This window comes from Pseudochaenichthys georgianus, chromosome 9, assembly GCF_902827115.2.
Source record: "Pseudochaenichthys georgianus chromosome 9, fPseGeo1.2, whole genome shotgun sequence".
NCBI lineage: Eukaryota > Metazoa > Chordata > Actinopteri > Perciformes > Channichthyidae > Pseudochaenichthys > Pseudochaenichthys georgianus.
This window is the reverse complement of record NC_047511.1, coordinates 23,423,384-23,446,507: the sequence shown is the minus strand read 5'-3', so window position 1 is coordinate 23,446,507 and position 23,124 is coordinate 23,423,384. Positions and strand designations below refer to the sequence as shown.

At 39.5% G+C, this 23,124-nt stretch overlaps 2 protein-coding genes across 2 annotated transcripts; one reads left to right on the top strand and one right to left on the bottom strand.

Moving 5' to 3' along the window:
- Positions 1 to 775: 775 nt before the first annotated feature.
- On the top strand, positions 776 to 5,210 carry atp5fa1 (ATP synthase F1 subunit alpha). The gene is made up of 11 exons (XM_034091703.2): positions 776 to 912; positions 1,385 to 1,460; positions 2,044 to 2,213; positions 2,513 to 2,686; positions 2,828 to 2,994; positions 3,125 to 3,425; positions 3,613 to 3,837; positions 3,933 to 4,040; positions 4,175 to 4,319; positions 4,431 to 4,581; positions 4,667 to 5,210. Exons 1-11 carry the CDS (start codon positions 853 to 855, stop codon positions 4,743 to 4,745), a joined length of 1,656 nt encoding a protein of 551 aa, XP_033947594.1. The 5' UTR covers positions 776 to 852; the 3' UTR covers positions 4,746 to 5,210.
- A 1,595-nt stretch (positions 5,211 to 6,805) lies between these two features.
- Positions 6,806 to 13,786, bottom strand: LOC117452761 (phospholipid phosphatase 1-like). Its single transcript, XM_034091513.2, has 6 exons — positions 13,350 to 13,786; positions 11,664 to 11,815; positions 11,295 to 11,575; positions 11,010 to 11,067; positions 10,607 to 10,783; positions 6,806 to 10,030 (listed from the first exon to the last, which is right to left on the bottom strand). Exons 1-6 carry the CDS (start codon positions 13,405 to 13,407, stop codon positions 9,908 to 9,910), a joined length of 849 nt encoding a protein of 282 aa, XP_033947404.1. The 5' UTR covers positions 13,408 to 13,786; the 3' UTR covers positions 6,806 to 9,907.
- Positions 13,787 to 23,124: the final 9,338 nt, after the last annotated feature.

The following is a 23,124-nucleotide window of genomic DNA, read 5'->3' as shown; positions in this document are numbered from 1 at the left end:
ACCAGGCTTTTCTGAATGCCTTCATTTTAATATGTCCATGTCCAAATGTCCATATATAATGTCCATGTTCAGTCACTAGAAAATTCCCTGCTGGATTTATTATGGTTATTTTTATTGCCCACAATTACTATTTGTAATTTTCTTTTTTTTAAGGACAAACAATTTTATCTTGTAAATTGAATGATATTATTGCTCAAATGCAAAATGCTTATATGCTATAAGTTTTTTTTAATAAAATAACTCAACATTAACATTACAGCTGTTGAATGTTCATTTGACATTATAGACTTAAGTGGAGGCTTTAGTATTTGAATATTTATGATGGTAGTAGTGACAAATGGTAATAGTGACAAAATACGATAGGGATGAAGTTAAGCTTATTACAGGCCCACCTATACCCTTATTACATCGCATATTCTAATCCTTTCAGGTAATCCTTGTACTAGGTTACAAAATGAAAGCTTTAAAGGTTAGTTACTATTTGTATTTCTATATTTTTACTTGTGTTTTTAAATGCAGTACTTTTCCTTTACAGAGTATTTTTACACAGTGGTGTTGCTATATGTACTTAAGTAAATTATCTGAGTTATTGTTCCACTTCTGGTACTTGCCTTGACAAACAAAGATAATGTTATGAAATAAAGTCAGACAGGTTTGTCATTAATAAAGTGTTGGGGATAAATATAGCAGCAGTACATGCTCCCTGACGGCAGGGGCAGGGTTGAGCTATTACGCAGGAAATGTAACGTCAGTGTCACATAAATAGAAGAAGAGTTCATTCAGCCATTACATTCACTCAGCCAGGTCGCAGCCGCTAGTGGTGGAGGACAGGTCATTAGCAACAGGACAAAAATGTTATCCGTGAGAGTTGCAGCAGCTTTGGCCAGGACCTTGCCCAGAAGGTCTGGATTTGTAAGTATTTGAACTATACAACCCACATCTGATGTTGCAGCAGTTTGTTTTATATTAGTGTGAAGCCTGTGGGCGTGAAGGGTAATGTTAATGTTAAGGCCGCTAGCTAACTTGTCATCGACTTAACAATGTTGCTTTACATGCTAATAAGCGCTCCTGAGCAGTATTCCGCGTTAACAACCTCGAAACTTGTGTATTTCATATGTTTGTTGAAGTTGCCCTTGTGAAACGACAGTCCCCGTACTGCAGCAAGCGGTGCTAAAGTTAGCACTTAAGCTAATGCTAGCTGCCAGCTAACGGCTCATTCAGCCACGCTTTGAAGGTCGACAGAAGCCTGACAGCGCATGTACTCTCCGCTGCACAGACCTGCACTAGCTAAGCTTTTAAAGTGCCCATTGTAACTGTCGCTGCTGCATCTTTGAACTTGTATTTGAAATTAACGCTTTATCCAAACCGTGTGTCGTTACATTAGGTGTCCAAGGCTCTCCCCGTCGCCTGCGTTGGGGTCAACCACCTCCACACACACAGACCATGGCTGCAGAAGACAGGTGAGCTAAAAACAACATGACAGAAACGTTAGCCTCCACACTGTAGGTCAGCTCCTAAAGGTACTTTATGAAGGTCATTGGTGATACTGTGTTTACAGAGCTTGACTTTTAATTGCTGTCATATTAACAGGACAGACGGATGCTTTTTTTTAAGTCTTGAGGATAACGTAGTCCATAGTAGGCTTATACAAAACACACATGCACGGAGGAATACAATAATAACAGACTGCATTAACATTTATTTGTAAATGATAAATGGCACATTTCCTGTTTATTTAAAATGATTGGACATCAAGTTCACTATTATTGATTGTGTAAATATTTAAGTTTATAGTTTGCTGGAAAATAAGGTAATTTGGGTAATGTGTTTTTTAAATAACCTTTTTAATAGAAGAGACACTGACTAAAATCACAGCTGTCACATCTTTAACATTCAATCAAGGTTTTTTTTCTGTGCCTACATTTGATATTTTTAAAAATTGAATATATCTGGGATAATCCAAAACTGTTGCATAATTGTTACAATAATTACATCACATATTTTTATGGTGGCTAAGCAATAAACAGGTTTTGTTGTTCACAGGCACAGCCGAGGTGTCCTCAATCCTGGAGGAGAAGATCTTGGGAGCTGACACCTCTGCTGACCTAGAGGAGACCGGCCGCGTGCTGTCCATCGGTGACGGTATTGCCAGAGTTTACGGACTGAGGAATGTCCAGGCAGAAGAGATGGTGGAGTTCTCCTCTGGACTGAAGGTTTGTTTTAAAGGAGAATATATAATTATTTATTTTCCAGGAAAAATTCACTATTCAAAATGACATGAAGTGTTAACTTATTGTATGTATATAAGTTTATTTCCACACAGTGGTTATCTTGAATTGACAAAACAGAAAGAACATTGTGTACTTTTTCTTTACATTAATGTTTCAATGCCATCAAACCCAAACAATCCTAAATGATCAGTTTTGCTTTGTTTTCATAGATTTATGTAACTCTAAGCAACAAGTGTAAAACAATTATTCTGGTAGAATGTAAAATATATATTTTCTTGCAGGGCATGTCTCTGAACTTGGAGCCCGACAACGTTGGTGTTGTGGTGTTCGGTAACGACAAGCTGATCAAGGAGGGCGACATCGTGAAGAGGACTGGTGCCATCGTGGATGTCCCTGTTGGGGCGGAGCTGCTCGGCCGTGTGGTGGACGCTCTGGGAAACGCTATTGATGGAAAGGTCACTTGACTTGTCTTTTCTTAGAGTATAAGTTGTATAATATGACTGAATATATGCAGTTATATTGCCTGTATAATGCATATAATAAGTAACAATGTTTTTACAAAATATTTTAGTTTTTAAAAATATATAATTTTTCAGGGTCCCCTGGGCTCCAGTATCCGTAGGCGTGTTGGTCTGAAGGCCCCTGGTATCATCCCCCGTATCTCTGTGAGGGAGCCCATGCAGACTGGAATCAAGGCTGTGGACAGCCTGGTGCCCATCGGCAGAGGCCAGCGTGAGCTGATCATTGGTGACAGGCAGACTGGGTAAATACTTCAAAAGACTATTATTTTTGTAACTTGATCCACAACTTTTCCCTGGATTAATGGGAGTTTATGACTTGGGTTCAATGTAACATCAGGGATTATGCTCTTTAAATCCATCTCTGTTCCTCAGCAAAACTGCCATTGCTGTCGACACAATCATCAACCAGAGGCGTTTCAACGAAGGAACTGACGAGAAGAAGAAGCTGTACTGCATCTACGTTGCCATCGGACAGAAGAGGTCCACTGTGGCTCAGCTGGTGAAGAGGCTGACTGATGCCGATGCCATGAAGTACACCATCGTGGTCTCTGCCACCGCCTCTGATGCTGCTCCTCTGCAGTACCTGGCCCCATACTCGGGCTGCTCCATGGGAGAGTTCTTCAGAGACAGCGGCAAGCACGCCCTGATCATCTATGATGATCTGTCCAAGCAGGTGAGGACAGAGGAAGAAAATAAGTCTGATTTTGTAAAACTGTCATAACTAGAAAATGGCAGCATTTTGATTTTTTTTCCCTAAGCTTCTATTAGCATTTGGAAAAATTATCCATCGATATTAATAAAGAAATCGAGGCAGCATTCAGAGGTGCAGTCATGTTAATGTCTTCTCCCCCTCCTCTCAGGCTGTTGCCTACCGCCAGATGTCCCTGCTGCTGCGTCGCCCCCCCGGTCGTGAGGCCTACCCTGGTGATGTGTTCTACCTGCACTCCCGTCTGCTTGAAAGAGCAGCCAAGATGAACGACAACTTCGGTGGTGGCTCCCTCACTGCCCTGCCCGTCATCGAGACGCAGGCCGGCGACGTGTCTGCCTACATCCCCACCAACGTCATCTCCATCACAGACGGACAGGTATGTCTAAAACTCATTCATGTTTTGGTTGGGTATTTCCCACATTCTTCGTAATGACGCTGTTAAATTGTAATATCCTTATCTGTTATATGTAGATCTTCTTGGAGACTGAGCTGTTCTACAAGGGTATCCGCCCAGCTATCAACGTGGGTCTCTCTGTGTCCAGAGTAGGCTCTGCTGCCCAGACCAAAGCCATGAAGCAGGTAACGTCTGGATTTAAGTTTTTTAATTCAGACATTGCGTTATCATGAACCTACATTTCCTGGATACAGTTTTATAAAAACTATTCCTGCATTTCGTCTCCTGTGTTATTTATAATGGTATTTCTTCTCTGTAGGTGGCCGGTACCATGAAGCTGGAGCTGGCTCAGTACCGTGAGGTGGCTGCTTTCGCCCAGTTCGGCTCTGACCTGGACGTTACCACACAGCAGCTGCTGAACAGGGGTGTCAGGCTCACTGAACTGCTCAAGCAGGGACAGTACTGTGAGTGTCTGTCTTTTTAGAATTCCTGCTTTCCAAGAAGTATAAAAGAAATGCTGCGCTGGTATATTTTTTTTAAATGCAATAATAAGCTGTCTCCTCCACTTGCTCCAGGTCCCATGGCCATTGAGGAGCAGGTCACAGTCATCTACGCTGGTGTCAGAGGATACCTGGACAAAATGGAGCCCAGCAAGATCACAAGGTTCGAGAAGGCTTTCCTCCAGCACGTCCTCAGCCAGCACCAGGATCTGCTCAGCGCAATCAAGTAAGACATTTCACAGCCACAAAATGTTTCAAGGATTAACATTTTAAAAGTTTGGATTTTTGACGTGATCTGTTGTCTGTTTCAGGATTGACGGCCAGATCTCAGAAGGATCAGATGCTAAACTGAAGCAGGTTGTCCTGAACTTCCTGTCCAGTTTTGAGTAAAGGATAGCACTTCTCTTTATCTGTGTCCCCACTTCGCTTATATATGTGAACACACTGAAGGCCAAAACCTCCATGTACAGATTTCTCCAAATAAAATTTTACAACCCTCCCGAGGTGTAAAATTCTTCTGATTGTGCGCTTAACTGCAGTAAGTCTAGTATGTAGGTCGGATTCCTGTGAGCAGATTCCACAAGTGGCAGAAGAGTCATTCTAATCAATAACACGTCAAAGGTGTTATCTGATTTTATTTCAGTGTACCCAAACATAAAGGTAATATGCATATTATCATCTTGAACTCTCTTTACTGTAATAAGTTGTTCACAAGAGCATAATATTTAACTGGGCAAGTGTTTGTTTTGCTCCTCACTGTTTTCAGAGGAAGAAAGGACTGTAAGCCCAGTGTCTCAACTGGGTGAAATGTTTGTTACTATGGTAATAAATTCAGTGACGCTGTCACACATCAAATCTGTGCTGTGTGAAATCTTGTGAGACTGTCCGCCCGACAACTAATTTTTAAAGTGACTACAGTGAGAATAGATTTGTCTGGTCCTTCAAATATGTGACCTTCATATCTTGACCAGTAGATGGCTGTAAATGCCAAAAAGTAGACTGAGCTACACAGAAGATACAATAGTATCTGCCTCTTACCAAAGATTATTATAACATGAGTGACTGAAGGATGACTGCGTTTGGCTCTAGTTGAATGTTTTCATTTGATTATTTTTGATTTTGATTTTGATATACTTTATTAATCCCCGTGGGGAAATTGTTTCTCTGCATTTGACCCATCCTAGTGTTAGGAGCAGTGGGCAGCCATTTTGAACAGCGCCCGGGGAGCAGTGTAGGGAACGGTGCCTTGCTCAGGGACACCTCGGTAGCACTTGGTCTTGCCGGGACTTGAACTGGTGACCTTCCAATTGCCAAGCCAAGTCCCTATCGACTTCGCCACCACCGCCAAAGGATGAAAAGGATGTTAATTTTACCAACATTGATCACAGCAGGAGGATGTAGCAGTGCCATTTAGTCCCTTCTTGATCCCTTTCTCTACTTTAATCTCCTGTTATGTAGACATTAAATATAATAAAAATTAATCTGTAATAAATAATGCTCCTTTTGCTTTAAAGGCTGTAGAAATGATCCTAGTTGACTTCTTGAGTAAGTTTGACACCTTATTTAAAACGTTTTAATCCACCACTACCAATTTTCTCAGATAAAATTAGAAACCTTTAAGTTTTCTTAAATCTTCTCATCAAAGCAAACTGGTTGACATGGTCATTTCTCATGAGGGATGATGTGCGGTGCTCTTGTCTCTCAGGCAGCCTTTGTGTTGAACAATATTAGACATGCTCTTTGTCTTCTTTTGTTAACAATTGATACTGTTCCTAGGATCCTGTAGTGTGAGCTGATTTGAGTATTCATTATCTCAAGAGAATAGGGCTGGTTAAGTGTTTTTAGGAGGACAATCAATTGATGTTTCAGTGCCATGCCTTTAAGACTATTACTTACTATATAAGTGTAGTGAGCATTATGAGTGGCTTGTTTCTCCAGTGGCATCACTGCCTGGCAAGATAAAGTGAGACCTGTGACATGTGAGTGAATAGGGCTGCATTCAATAAAGACTATTGTCGAGGTCAGCGTGACAACAGGAGAGCTCTGTGGACGCACAGACAACGTACGGTCACATTTTAGATGTGGGGGAGGTGGTGGTTATCTACAGCAACATGATCAGTTTCAGTAGACAAGCAGATTTAAAGTCAGGGATATACTACCCATGAAATATACTTAATGATAAGCAGTAGTCTTCAAATTCACTTCTAGGAATATATTGCATTTAAATGGCTTTTTTTGCAATCTCCCCAGGAAATGTCCCCAGCATTGTGAATGCCTTATTTTAACAACTTCTCAGTTATTTGTGTTGCACATACAGTGGGGCAAAAAAGTATTTAGTCAGCCACCAATTGTGCAAGTTCTCCCACTTAAAAAGATGAGAGGCCTGTAATTTTCATCCTAGGTATACCTCAACTATGAGAGACAAAATGAGAATCCAGAAAATCACTGTCTGATTTTTAAAGAGTTTATTTGCAAATTATGGTGGAAAAGAAGTATTTGGTCAATAACAAAAGTTCATCTCAATACTTTGTTATATACCCTTTGTTGGCAATGACAGAGGTCAAACGTTTTCTGTAAGTCTTCACAAGGTTTTCACACACTGTTGCTGGTCATTTGGCCCATTCCTCCATGCAGATCTCCTCTAGAGCAGTGATGTTTTGGGGCTGTCGCTGGGCAACACGGACTTTCAACTCCCTCCAAAGATTTTCTATGGGGTTGAAATCTGGAGACTGGCTAGGCCACTCCAGGACCTTGAAATGCTTCTTACGAAGCCACTCCTTCGTTGCCCGGGCGGTGTGTTTGGGATCATTGTCATGCTGAAAGACCCAGCCACGTTTCATCTTCAATGCCCTTGCTGATGGAAGGAGGTTGTCACTCAAAATGTCACAATACATGGCCCCATTCATTCTTTCCTTTAAACAGATCAGTGGTCCTGGTCCCTTTGCAGAAAAACAGCCCCAAAGCATGATGTTTCCACCCCCATGTTTCACAGTAGGTATGGTGTTCTTTGGATGCAACTCAGCATTCTTTCTCCTCCAAACACATCTAGTTGAGTTTTTACCAAAAAAGTTCTATTTTGGTTTCATCTGACCATATGACATTCTCCCAATCCTCTTCTGGATCATCTAAATGCTCTCTAGCAAACTTCAGATGGGCCTGGACATGTACTGGCTTAAGCAGGGGGACACGTCTGGCACTGCAGGATTTGAGTCCCTGTCGGCGTAGTGTGTTACTGATGGTAGCCTTTCTTACTTTGGTCCCAGCTCTCTGCAGGTCATTGACTAGGTCCCCCCGTGTGGTTCTGGGATTTTTGCTCACCGTTCTTGTGATCATTTTGACCCCACAGGGTGAGATCTTTCGTGGAGCCCCAGATCGAGGGAGATTATCAGTGGTCTTGTATGTCTTCCATTTTCTAATAATTGCTCCCACAGTTGATTTCCTCACACCAAGCTGCTTACCTATTGCAGATGCAGTCTTCCCAGCCTGGTGCAGGTCTACAATTTTGTTTCTGGTGTCCTTTGACAGCTCTTTGGTCTTGGCCATAGTGGAGTTTGGAGTGTGACTGTTTGAGGTTGTGGACAGGTGTCTTCTATACTGATAACGAGTTCAAACAGGTGCCATTAATACAGTTAACGAGTGGAGGACAGAGGGGGCTCTTAAAGAAGAAGTTACAGGTCTGTGAGAGCCAGAAATCTTGTTTGTTTTTTTACCGAGGAATTTACCAATTAATTCATAAAAAATCCTACAATGTGATTTCCTGGATTCTTTCCCCCCATTCTGTCTCTCATAGTTGAAGTGTACCTAGGATTACAAATTACAGGCCTCTCTCATCTTTTTAAGTGGGAGAACTTGCACAATTGGTGGCTGACTAAATACTTGTTTGCCCCACTGTACATATAATCTAGATAGTAGCCTGATCCAGTAGTGCTGTCTGTCCTTTAAATCTAATGTTCTCGATAGGGTAGGGTCAGGCGTTTTTAGGCAATAAAAGGAGACAAGTCTTTAAGGGAAAATCCTACATCCACACATTCCTAAAAAACGACATGCTGAGGTTCATGCCTGTCATTATTCCTGAATAGCCAGTTTAGAATAACTGATGCTTTATCAGGAACTGAACTAAGAAGACAATATGAGACAACAGTGAAACAACGCCTATTTTGTCTGATATATCTACTAATACCCTTGTTGTAGTATACTCTGTTGCTACTGCACTATGGTAGCTGTTTTGCCATCGTTGATTTATTATTTAGTAACTCCTTATGAAAACTGATATGACATGAACCCAGTTTTAATGCTGATTCAGTGGTTAGACTTCATCAGGGATCATATTTTAATTGAGAGCTACTAGTCTTTCAACTTGTGAATCCGGTTTTTGTTACCGTATTTCACATTGTGATATTTGTATACATCACAGTTATCGTATTAGTTGTCCAGTACTGTTTGACATTTATTCCAGTAAATACTTAAATCCTTTTTCTGTCAACCCATTTTGAAAATGTGCTTATCTCAATGCAAGGCTGTGCATCTACACACACTGAGCAGAAGAATCTTAACTGCCCTGCTGAAACATAATCAGCCTATAGACTTAAGTTGAGATTCATGAGTGTGTGTTTATTGCTATCACTATGTGCTTAACCAAACCTAGTTCTCTCAGTCACTGTAATAGGATTTAAACTCTAGAGCGGATCCTCAACTCAGACATTAGTGGGTGAGGATGTAGTGCTTAACCACCTACAGTATACATGATACCACTCGGAACAGAAACATGTTATTTTTCATGGCAACAGAAGAGGCTTATTTGCATGCATGTGGTTTCTATTTTTTCAAACATTATCCACTGTTCTGCTTTTAACAAAACAGTTTGAAGCATCTATGTGGAGAAAATATAAAACCATCTTCATACAAACTTTAAAAAAAAACAATGCATTGTATTTTTTTAACATGAAATAACATTAGGCAAGGGACATGACAGCAGGTAGCAGCAAGGCCAAAATCAACATAAAATATATATTATTTCTGAGTCCAGTCTCCATTTGCAGTTCCTGGAGTTGACAGTCCAGGTTTTCTTGTTCAAAGGTGCCAGACCCCTACAAGCCTGCTTGCAGAGCGCACACAGACACTCATTATGTTCTGGGCAAAAAGAATTTCATTCATGATGGCAACATCAGACCAATATATGCTAGAAACCACATTTCATACAAGCTCACACTGTAAAAAGTCACCTTCTCTAAAATAAACCCAACATGCTGTATTTTGTTTTGTCATTCAACTGTTTTACGTTTGATTTACCCCAAAACTCGGCAGAAATGTTGCTACTTTTAGTAAAGTGCAAGAGCTGTCCGCTCTCGTGCACTTGCAAAGTTTACAGCCCACACTGAAAGAAGCAGCTAGAGCCTGCAGTGTGGGCTCCACAGATAAACTGTGTTTGTGAAATGCACAGAAACCAGCAGTGAACATCAAACGCTTGCAGTTTACTGATCCAATGTAGAACCTCAGTGATAATTTCAAGGAATAAAGGCCACATAGAGTATTGTCTTTTGAGGCCTCAGTCACTAAGTGCTGCCATAGTGGCTTCCATTAGCAGGGTGTTCCTGTAAACTGGTGTGTGTGGCTTCTTCCTCCTGGCACACCACCGGGCCCATTGGCTGTTCAAAGAAATTAGACACGCAGACCACCTGCAGAAAACATGCAGCATGATTAAAACTCATTATTCTGTTATTGCTTCGGTCGTAATTGCACAGAGAAAATATATGAATTAAAGTAGATCAGACATCTTCTTGTATTGTATTGTATTATAGGTGTTTTTATGTAAAATACCTTATTCATCTTTTATATTCTATCTTTTAATTACATATAAAAATGGTTTAGTACTTTTCTTCTCTTGAATCTCACTGACTCTTATTCCTATTATTTAGAAATGTATTGTTCAAACCAACAGAACATTGTTTTCAGTGGAAATCCCAAAGCTTCATTTGATTTGAATGGTGACCCTATACAAGTCATAAAGTATTGGGTCTAAATATTTCGGTGTAACCGTCCTATAGCTTCAATAAACAGTTGGAAAATGCTGACATGTTTTAAGATGATTTATAAAACCTAAAAGGTAAAACAAAAGTAAAAAAAACTGCATGTTCAAACCATTAACCTCTTTTTGAATTCAAACATGGCCAACACGCTTTTTCTAAAGGTGCTTTCCCAATTACCCAACACAGTGTTTTCACTTGCATATGTAATTATTAGATGAGACCTACTGTGAGAGTAGCCACTACCCCTCCCTGCAGGAGGCCAGCGAACACATCACTCCAGTGATGTTTGTAGTCCGACACCCGGGACAGACCCACATACACAGCAGTGGAAATCAGGAAGAATTGGATGGTGGGACGCAGAAGCCTCGACCATTCTGACCTCAGTCTGGCTTGAACATACAGCTACAGAACAGACACAATATAAGAATAGCAGCAAAAAAAATGTGGGGTCAAAACTACAGCAGGCATACAGTTTAACATGGCCAAACCCATATTTACAAAGGTGTTGGCAGCTAACACATTTTCTGAAGAGAATTATGTGAAAAAAAGTTGTTTAGCATTTACAGTACTGAAATGTAAGTCACATGTAGACTAAAAAAGTGTTTTGAAGTAGAATAGATGTACTTACTACAAGGAACAGCATGCAGTACATAGAGAAGGATGAATGACCTGAGAAGAAGGACAGTCTACAAAAAACAGAAGAGAAACTAAATGAAATTACGAAACATCGCAATAATCAAGTGACTTTTCATTAATTCATAATTATGATCAAAATCAGAACTGTTATAATATAAATGACGAAGAAGATTAAGGGGGACCTCTTTTAAGTGTACATATCAAAACAGGTTTATTAGTTTCAAGAAGCACAACTAGGACTGGGAAAACAATACTTGTATAGTCTTTATTACATTACCTGGCTTCATCTACCAGAAACGTTTCTCCAGTGCAGGTGAAGTTCTCAATGTATCCCCCAGGTTTGCAGTTAATGTTATTCCAGTTTGGTTTGCACACAGCCAGGAAGTATGGCCGAAGGCGGCCGATGGAGTACTTTGCGATGTCTGTCAGAGACTGGCTCGCAGCAGCTCCAAACACGTAGCTCCCAACAGCTTTATACACACACGCCACATACTTAGTCCCCAAAGACTGGTTCTTGATGCGGGACATGTAAACAGAAAGGCACTCGCCACAGACGATCTGCGGAAGAAGAACAAACAATGACTCACCATAACAATTGACATGTCAAGATCCGAGATCTTAAGGAAGAAGACGTTTGTTGACTCACCACGATAAGAGTGAAGGGGATCATGACTCCTCCCAGCAGCTGGTAGGAGATGGTATCCTCTTTTAGAGGGTATCTGATGGACTCATCGTTACAGAAGAAACCCCTTTTAAAAGGGTTGTGTTGAGGGGTCAGGATAAAAAATGGAAGGCCAACTGTGAAAAAGAAGGAGGCAGATAGTGAGTACCAATTCTACCTCATTGTCAACTTTTAACATCTCATAGCATCCGAATGTACAAGCAGAGAGAACTCCACAGCCACAGCTACTATTAGGAAATGCTAACAGTTTAAGATTTAATCACAGGAAACGTGATGTGATGCCATGACACAGGAGTTGTGCTGATGATTCTTGTGGCTTTCATTTAGCTGCAAGAAAGGAAAATCACCCTGTTGGAGTTGCACAAAAAGTAAATTACACCGCTTGAGGCCTCCAATTACAACAGAGAAATATTGCAAAAATCATATACTAGGAATGATGTCGTTAGTCATTGGTGAAAAACCAGCCGAACAAAATGAACATGCTTTGACTTGCTCTGATTTACTCCACCACCTTTATTTGAGAGCTGTAGTTATTAATTACTGTGTAAATAGGCTTAGTATGAATGTAAACATAAATTGTGGTTAATTGTTAAGTTAAACCACAAAAAACGATATGTAGGCTAGTAGTGGAAAAACATTTGACGAACTACAAAAGTAAAATGTTGCATAATACTGATGCATTATTGGTAATTAACCAATATTATTATATAGGCCTACATTATAAGCAACAATTTAACGGGGGCATAATGGATGTATCTGTTTTGCTTTAGAAACTAACTGGGAGTAATATTTAAGTAATTTTGAATGCACAACTTTTACTTTTCTATTTTGTGGTGTTTCTACCTTTACTTTTCTATTTTGTTGTGTTTCTACTTTTTCTCCTGCATATTTCCCTTGCAGATCATAGAGTTTATAAAACGTAAACAAAAGGACTTAGAATTAACTAGACATAAATGAAGACTTTGGACAGAAGACATTCTATTGGAAATAAAAGTTTACACCTTGCGGTTTGATTGTTGCTGCCAGCTCCAAAACTAAATGGGATGATTGGTGCACAGTCAGCAGGACAGAGGACACTGACTAAGCAAAGTTTCTGTGTTTGAATCATAGGAAAAAGTGTGTGTGTGTGTGTGTGTGTGTGTGTGTGTGTGTGTGTGTGTGTGTGTGTGTGTGTGTGTGTGTGTGTGTGTGTGTGTGTGTGTGTGTGTGTGTGTGTGTGTGTGTGTGTGTGTGTGTGTGTGTGTGTGTGTGTGTGTGTGCGTGCGTGTGTACGTGTATGTAAACGTCTATCTTTATCAAATAGACTAATATGGCATATCAACAGACAAAAGGTGTATTCAACTTGTTTTTTTGCAGATTGGTTAGTGACATTTAGCAGCCCTGCAGCTTGTCTCTGTGCTATGATTGCATTACAAACACTGAGCTAAAAATATAGCTTGGCTTTAAGAAAACCCACACACAGGGTGGGACTTTGTTGCCTTTTTTCCATCTTCCTGTCTGCTTCCTTAAAGTCTCACAGTGTGTCTAGTACTACATGACGTGTATGTAAATCAATTGACTTGCTTAAACACACTCATTGTACAGCATTTATTGATGATTAAACGGATTAAAGGACCGGTTTAACAGACGGGGTAGGTTAGATGTACATACCGAGGATCAGACAGGCAATGTCCATCCCGATGAGAGGGACCCCTGCTCCTTCAAACATGTTGCGTCTCCTGGTAGGCCTACTCTTCGCTTCTGTAAAAAATGTCCGCTCCCGACTCTGCCGGATGCTTTTAGACGACACTAGAGGCAGCCTTTCTGCCGCACATTTCTCGCTGCTCCAGTACAAAATTATAAAAGTGTCATTGTGCTACCACGAGACTCCTGTTTGACTGTCCCGGGAGCTACAGCTAAGGGGAATTCAAAACATGTAATAAAAAACACAGATCTAAAATCTAGATCTAATCTAAAACCACCACACAGCATGAATAGCTGCTCACCCTCCGAAATGCTCACACATGATAACACACTGGGGATTCTTCAGCTCATTACACCGTCCTGCCCACATACACACTGCCGGGAAGGGCAGCAGGAGGAGCGCATCAACAGCTGAGATTAATGCTGCCTTCACGTACAGTCGGAAATCTCTTTGCTGGTTTGTTGTGACGTTGCGTGGGCGGGGAGAGTTTGATGATAAAAGTGCATTCTCTCACAATAATGATGTATACACGTTTACTGATATCGCTCAACTGCACTGATGTCTATAGCACGCACATATAAATACACACGCACAAAACGAAATGAAATGTGTAATTATAATAATGAATAAGGATGTGGGGCTCAGCCAGGGGCGAAGATAGTACCCCATTGCATAGGGACACTGATCCCCCATTTAAATATATATATACATATATTAAAACATATTTATTTTTTTGTTATCATTTTTTTCAATATATATATATATTTATTCACATGATCGTTGTAATTAAATCATCTCGGATCATTCCGATGTGCCCACCCTGGGGTTAATGTTACTTATGATTGTAAAACAAATACTAAGTAAATATCGTGAAAAAAAAATTCCTCTCAGTTTCTTCCCCCCCCATTTAAAAAACCTCACCTGCTCCCCTGGGCTCAGCCATGCTTTTGGCGATTCAGTATTTTTTAATTATTGGGCTGTAATGTATTTCAATGTATAAACCTGTGTTTCAATTCTATAAATGTTTCTCTAAAAGTTGACATTTATTGAAATCATACTGAATTCTCTTGTTTTGCATTTTTTAATAATAACAATAAACACTTAGATGTGTTAGCCAGAGCTGAAAGTAGCAATACATCCGCACACAAATACTTTGTTACATGTTAAATCTCTACATGTAACGTTGAGGGAAATTGTAGAAAATACTCCAAATAGACTTAAAAATAAAGAAGAAGTAGCCTGCTCATTTTGTAAATAGACTATCACCAATTGGCAATCATTAGGTAAAGTTAAACAACAATTGCTTAAACATTGGAGTGAAGTGCAGTACTTGGAAACATATGGCAGTTACTGTTTAATGTCTGGTCTCTTGTGAATAAAGTTATCGCAATTGGCAGATTTACTGTGACATTTCAGCTGTGTACTTGAATGCAGCACAGGACATGGATGTGGTAATAGGAGATTCGGGCCTATCACGTGTCAGCGTTGATTTTACGCAGCCGTCGGCCGATACAGAGTTGCTCCTCCTCTCTGCACGAGGTAATGAGGTGACTTCCGTGTCACTATTAATAGAAGAAAGTTAACTTTCTCCTCATAATGCACCAAAAATAATTAGCTGTGAAAATACGGTGAACGAATTCCCAGCGTGTCTCTTATACAGTTTAGGTGGTATCTTGACGTTATAGTCCCACATTCAGCCTTCAACCAAAACAACGTTAACAGTTCAACACATTGGTTCTGCTTTGAGTCAAATGTCTATTTTGATACAAGTAGTAGGCTACATTGTGGAAGTGCGTTTTAGACACAACAAAAAAACATGAGTTCTCCAGTTATTTGAAACTAAGTTAAAGGGATTCACCACCATAACCCGAAAGAGTTGACAGCAAATGTAAAAGCAGAAACAGTGTCTAATTTAGAGAAACATACAATAAAGCAAAAGTACTCAAGCTTCCATTTCAATTTCAATTACTGATGTGTTTGTATGTATTGATCGCCATTACAAAACCTACAACTATGCACTGAACAGAGGTATAAATAAATTGATCAAGTTTGATAAAAATAGCTTAATGTTTCTATGAGAAAAAGTATTGCTTCAGAGTTCATAGACCTATAACAAACCTTTATGTAGGTTGAATTCTACGGTGGCCCTCAAGTGCAAGACACCACAGCATTTCACAAAACACAACAGCATTTCACAAAACACTACAGCAGGCATCCTCAAAGTACGGACTCCGGTTCGGATCCGGACCGAACCACAACCGTCTCTGGACTCTGAGCAAATTATACTTTTCATATGTATTATCTGTGTTATCTGCGAGACATCGCCACAACGCAACGAGTCAAAATGATCCGCTATGTCCATAGACTGCAAACAGCGCTCATCGGACATTTATGAGAGAAAGTCTCTAATGTCCGAGTGCAAGAGAATGCAGCACAAGATGCACGTCATGTAACCCCTCCCCCGGTCCTGGCGCGAGCGTGGACATATGATTGGCGGCGATTTCATTTGAACGGGACGGTGCACAACGAGAAGCATTCGGACCCAAGCACTGAAGGAATGAGGTATTTGCGGTCTACACTGACAGAGAAGAGATTGTCAGTTTGGCTGTACTCAGCATTGAATCAAAACGCACTGAAGCTGTTGATCTTAATACGTTTGTGAGGCGTTTTGCTGAACAAAATGGTAATCGCCGCATTCAGCTGTAATACACGTCAACTTGATGCTCTGCTCACGGATGAGCATACAAAACTATTAAGATGATGACCTTACGTGTGTAAATATATTTTTTTCTTTGAGGGGGTCTGCCCCCAAAAAACAGTTTTAAGTCCTGAGAAAGTCAAATAAGACGGTGTGTAAAACTACACTGCCCAGCCAAAAAAAAGTAACCACTTTGATTTAACTAGGTTAGTAGGTAAGGACATTCCACTGGATAATAACTGAAGTATAAAAGAATGCATGACTGAAGTAATGGAGACCATGTTGAAGGCAAACAAAAAGAGGAAATAACAGGTCAAATCAAGCAAATCCCCCTCTCAGATTCCACAGCAACCAGAAGAACATAACTACTTGCTGGTGATTTGATTAATCAGCTTTGTGATGGAATAAGAAATGCACAGTGCATTTCCTTAGCTGTGGATGAGGCCACTGACACCACTGACAATGCTCAGTTGCTGGTGTTTGTGAGTTTGTATGATGAGGCAAAGGGGGAGTTTGTTGAAGATGTGTTGGGCCTGACGAACCTCAGTGGACACACAAGGGGGCAAGACATTTATAAAGCAATAATGGGAATGCTGAATGAAAAAGAGTGCAGCTGCCTTTATTCATAACTGCAGCTCTTACACTGCGACTCTGAGGGATCAAGCACAGACACAATAACAATGAAAACTGCTGCATACAGATTATTTTTGTTTTTGCAACCTTGTGTTAAGAATCTTGTTGCAATTGTTTAAAAGTTTGAATGACCGTAATAAACGGACCTTTATCTTATTGAAACATTTATTTTGGACCTTTAAGATTTGTATTTGAGTACCCCTGCACTACAGCATTTCAGAAAACGCTGCAGCATTTCACAAAACTCTACAGCATTTCACAAAACGCTACAGCATTTCAGAAAACACTACAGCATTTCACAAAACGCTACAGCATTTCACAAAACGCTACAGCATTTCACAAAACACTACAGCATTTCACAAAACTCTACAGCATTTCACAAAACGCCACAGCATTTCACAAAACACTGCAGCATTTCACAAAACACTACAGCATTTCACAAAACACTACAGCATTTCAGAAAACTCTACAGCGTTTCACAAAACACTACAGCATTTCAGAAAACACTACAGCATTTCACCAAACGCCGCAGCATTTCACAAATCGCCGCAACATTTCAGAAAACGCTACAGCATTTCACAAAACACAACTGCATTTCAGAAAACGCCGCAGCATTTCACAAAACGCTGTAGCATTTCACAAAACACTACAGCATTTTAGAAAACACTACAGCATTTCACAAAACGCCGTAGCATTTCACAAAACACTGCAGCATTTCACAAAACACTGCAGCATTTTAGAAAACACTGCAGCATTTTAGAAAACACTACAGCATTTTAGAAAACAACGGCATTTCAGAAAACGCCGCAGCATTTCACAAAACGCCGTAGAATTTCACAAAATACTGCAGCTTTTCAAAAACACTGCAGCATTTTAGAAAACACTATAGCACTTTAGAAAACACTGCAGCATTTTAGAAAACACTACAGCATTTTAGAAAAGACAACGACATTTCAGAAAACGCCGCAGCATTTCACAAAACGCCGTAGCATTTCACAAAACACTGCAGCATTTCACAAAACACTGCAGCATTTTAGAAAACACTGCAGCATTTTAGAAAACACTGCAGCATTTTAGAAAACACTACAGCATTTTAGAAAACACAACGGCATTTCAGAAAACGCCGCAGCATTTCACAAAATGCCGTAGAATTTCACAAAACGCTGCAGCTTGTCACAAAACACCGCAACATTTCAGAAAACGCTACAGCATTTCACAAAACGCTACAGCATTTCACAAAACGCCGCAGCATTTCACAAAATGCAGTAGCATTTCACAAAACACTACAGCATTTTAGAAAACACTATAGCATTTCACAAAATGCTACAGCATTTCACGAAACACTACAGCATTTCAGAAAACGCCGCAGCATTTCAAAAAACACTACAGCATTTCAAAAAACACTACAGCATTTCACAAAACACTACAGCATTTCACAAAACACTACAGCATTTTAGAAAACACTACAGCATTTCACAAAACGCCGTAGAATTTCACAAAACGCCGCAGCATTTCACAAAACGCCGTAGCATTTCACAACACACTACAGCATTTCACAAAACACTACAGCATTTCACAAAACACTACAGGATTTTAGAAAACACTACAGCATTTCACAAAATGCCGTAGCGTTTCACAAAACACCGCAACATTTCAGAAAACGCTACAGCATTTCACAAAACACAACTGCATTTCAGAAAACTCTACAGCATTTCACAAAACACTACAGCATTTCAGAAAACACTACAGCATTTCACAGAACGCCACAGCATTTCACAAAACACTACAGCATTTCAGAAAACGCTTCAGCATTTCAAAAAACGCCACAGCATTTCACAAAACTCTACAGTATTTCACAAAACACAACTGCATTTCAGAAAACGCCGCAGCATTTCACAAAACACTACAGCATTTTAGAAAACACTACAGCATTTCACAAAACGCTGTAGCATTTCACAAAACACTGCAGCATTTCACAAAACGCCGTAGAATTTCACAAAACAATGCAGCATTTCACCAAACGCCACAGCATTTCAGAAAACGCCGCAGCATTTCACAAAACACCGCAGCATTTCACAAAACACAACTGCATTTCAGAAAACGCCGCAGCGTTTCACAAAACACTACAGCATTTTAAAAAAAACTACAGCATTTTACAAAACGCCGTAGCATTTCACAAAACACTACAGCATTTTAGAAAACACTACAGCATTTCACAAAACTCCGTAGATTTCACAAAACACCGCAACATTTCAGAAAACGCTACAGCATTTCACAAAACACTACAGCATTTTAGAAAATACTACAGCATTTCACAAAACACCGTAGAATTTCACAAAACACTGCAGCATTTTAGAAAATGCTACAGCATTTCACAAAACACCGCAGCATTTCACAAAACGCAGTAGCATTTCACAAAACACTACAGCATTTTAGAAAACACTATAGCATTTCACAAAATAATGTAGAATTTCAGAAAACACTACAGCATTTTAGAAAACACTACAGCATTTCAGAAAACGCCGCAGCATTTCACAAAACGCCGTAGCATTTCATAAAACACTACAGCATTTTAGAAAACACTAAACACATTTCACAAAATAATGTAGAATTTCAGAAAACACTAAAGCATTTCAGAAAACACTACAGCATTTTAGAAAACACTATAGCATTTCAGAAAACGCCGCAGAATTTCACAAAACGCCGTAGCATTTCACAAAACACTACAGCATTTCACAAAACACTACAGCATTTCACAAAACACTACAGCATTTTAGAAAACACTACAGCATTTCACAAAACGACGTAGCATTTCACAAAACACCGCAACATTTCAGAAAACGCTACAGCATTTCACAAAAAGCCGTAGCATTTCACAAAACACTGCAGCTTTTCACAAAACACTGCAGCATTTTAGAAAACACTACAGCATTTCACAAAACACCGCAACATTTCAGAAAACGCTACAGCATTTCACAAAACACAACTGCATTTCAGAAAACGCCGCAGCATTTCACAAAACGCCGTAGAATTTCACAAAACACTACAGCATTTCACAAAACACTGCAGCTTTTCACAAAACGCAGTAGCATTTCACAAAACGCAGTAGCATTTCACAAAACAGTACAGCATTTTAGAAAACACTATAGCATTTCACAAAATGCTGTAGAATTTCAGAAAACACTACAGCATTTTAGAAAACACTACAGCATTTCACAAAACACTACAGCATTTCACAAAACGCCGTAGCATTTCACAAAACACTGCAACATTTCAAAAAATGCTACAGCATTTCACAAAACACCGCAGCATTTCACAAAACGCAGTAGCATTTCACAAAACACTACAGCATTTTAGAAAACACTATAGCATTTCACAAAATAACGTAGAATTTCAGAAAACACTACAGCATTTTAGAAAACACTACAGCATTTCAAAAAATGCCGCAGCATTTCACAAAACGCCGTAGCATTTCACAAAACACTGCAGCATTTCACAAAATGCCGTAGCATTTCACAAAAAACTGCAGCATTTTAGAAAACACTGCAGCATTTTAGAAAACACTACAGCATTTTAGAAAACACAACGGCATTTCACAAAACGCCGTAGCATTTCACAAAACACTGCAGCATTTCACAAAACGCCGTAGCATTTCACAAAAAAATGCAGCATTTCACAAAACACTGCAGCATTTTAGAAAACACTGCAGCATTTTAGAAAACACTACAGCATTTCACAAAAAACTGCAGCATTTCACAAAACACTGCAGCATTTTAGAAAACACTGCAGCATTTTAGAAAACACTACAGCATTTCACAAAACACCGCAACATTTCAGAAAACGCTACAGCATTTCACAAAACACAACTGCATTTCAGAAAACGGCGCAGCATTTCACAAAACGCCGTAGAATTTCACAAAACACTACAGCATTTCACAAAACACTGCAGCTTTTCACAAAACGCAGTAGCATTTTCACAAAACGCAGTAGCATTTCACAAAACAGTACAGCATTTTAGAAAACACTATAGCATTTCACAAAATGCCGTAGAATTTCAGAAAACACTACAGCATTTTAGAAAACACTACAGCATTTCACAAAACACTACAGCATTTCACAAAACACTACAGCATTTCACAAAACGACGTAGCATTTCACAAAACACCGCAACATTTCACAAAACGCTACAGCATTTCACAAAACACTACAGCATTTTAGAAAACACTACAGCATTTTACAAAACGCCGTAGTATTTCACAAAACACTACAGCATTTTAGAAAACACTACAGCATTTCACAAAACGCCGTAGAATTTCACAAAACACCGCAACATTTCAGAAAACGCTACAGCATTTCACAAAACACTACAGCATTTTAGAAAACACTACAGCATTTCACAAAACGCCGTAGCATTTCACAAAACACTGCAGCATTTCACAAAACGCCGTGGCATTTCACAAAACACTACAGCATTTCACAAAACACTGCAGCATTTTATAAAACACTACAGCATTTCACAAAACGCTACAGCATTTCACAAAACACTGCAGCATTTCACAAAACGCAGTAGCATTTCACAAAACACTACAGCATTTTAGAAAAAACTATAGCATTTCACAAAATGCCGTAGCGTTTCAGAAAACACTACAGCATTTTAGAAAACACTACAGCATATCACAAAACACAACTGCATTTCAGAAAACGCCGCAGCATTTCACAAAACGCCGTAGCATTTCACAAAACACTGCAGCTTTTCACAAAACACCGCAGCATTTTAGAAAACACTACAGCATTTCACAAAACACCGCAACATTTCAGAAAATGCTACAGCATTTCACAAAACAACGCAGCATTTCACAAAACGCAGTAGCATTTCACAAAACACTGCAACATTTTAGAAAAAACTGCAGCATTTTAGAAAACACTACAGCATTTTAGAAAACACTATAGCATTTCACAAAATGCCGTAGAATTTCAGAAAACACTACAGCATTTTAGAAAACACTACAGCATTTCACAAAACACTACAGCATTTCACAAAACGCCGTAGAATTTCACAAAACACCGCAACATTTCAGAAAACGTTACAGCATTTCACAAAACACTACAGCATTTTAGAAAACGCTACAGCATTTCACAAAACGCTACAGCATTTCACAAAACACCGCAGCATTTCACAAAACGCAGTAGCATTTCACAAAACACTACAGCATTTTAGAAAACACTATAGCATTTCACAAAATAACGTAGAATTTCAGAAAACACTACAGCATTTTAGAAAACACTACAGCATTTCAGAAAACGCCGCAGCATTTCACAAAACGCCGTAGTATTTCACAAAACACTACAGCATTTTAGAAAACACTATAGCATTTCACAAAATAACGTAGAATTTCAGAAAACACTACAGCATTTCACAAAACACCGCAACATTTCAGAAAATGCTACAGAATTTCACAAAACACTACAGCATTTCACAAAACGCCGTAGCATTTCACAAAACACCGCAACATTTCAGAAAATGCTACAGCATTTCACAAAACACAACTGCATTTCAGAAAACGCCGCAGCATTTCCCAAAACGCCGTAGCATTTCACAAAACACTACAGCAGTTTAGAAAACACTATAGCATTTCACAAAATGCTGTAGGATTTCAGAAAACACTACAGCATTTTAGAAAACACTACAGCATTTCACAAAACACTACAGCATTTGACAAAACACTACAGCATTTCAGAAAAGGCCGCAGCATTTCAAAAAACACTACAGCATTTCAAAAAACACTACAGCATTTCACAAAACACTACAGAATTTTAGAAAACACTACAGCATTTCACAAAACGCCGTAGCATTTCAGAAAACACCGCAACATTTCAGAAAACGCTACAGCATTTCACAAAACACAACTGCATTTCAGAAAACGCCGCAGCATTTCACAAAACGCCGCATTATTTCAGAAAACGCCGCATTATTTCACAAAACGCCGCAGCATTTCACAAAACGCCGTAGAATTTCACAACACACTACAGTATTTCACAAAACACTACATCATTTCACAAAACACTACAGCATTTTAGAAAACACTACAGCATTTCACAAAACGCCGTAGCCTTTCACAAAACACCGCAACATTTCAGAAAACGCTACAGCATTTCACAAAACACTATAGCATTTTAGAAAACACTACAGCATTTCACAAAACGCCGTAGCATTTCACGAAACACTGCAGCATTTCACAAAACGCCGTTGCATTTCACAAAACGCTGCAGCATTTCACAAAACGCTACAGCATTCCACAAAACACCGCAGCATTTCACAAAACGCAGTAGCATTTCACAAAACACTACAGCATTTTAAAAAACACTATAGCATCTCACAAAACGCCGTAGAATTTCACAAAACACTGCAG

What these genes read in the sequence shown, in the direction of transcription:
- atp5fa1 (XM_034091703.2), top strand. Translation starts at nt 853, where the DNA reads ATGTTATCCGTGAGAGTTGCAGCAGCTTTGGCCAGGACCTTGCCCAGA. An exon ending in ATTGGTGACAGGCAGACTGG is followed by an intron (nt 2,995 to 3,124) that starts GTAAATACTTCA and finishes TCTGTTCCTCAG; the next exon opens with CAAAACTGCCATTGCTGTCG. An exon ending in ATGATGATCTGTCCAAGCAG is followed by an intron (nt 3,426 to 3,612) that starts GTGAGGACAGAG and finishes CCCTCCTCTCAG; the next exon opens with GCTGTTGCCTACCGCCAGAT.
- LOC117452761 (XM_034091513.2), bottom strand. Translation starts at nt 13,407, where the DNA reads ATGTTTGAAGGAGCAGGGGTCCCTCTCATCGGGATGGACATTGCCTGT. An exon ending in ACTGCATGCTGTTCCTTGTA is followed by an intron (nt 10,784 to 11,009) that starts GTAAGTACATCT and finishes TCTGTTCTGTAG; the next exon opens with CTGTATGTTCAAGCCAGACT. An exon ending in GGGTAGTGGCTACTCTCACA is followed by an intron (nt 10,031 to 10,606) that starts GTAGGTCTCATC and finishes TGTTTTCTGCAG; the next exon opens with GTGGTCTGCGTGTCTAATTT.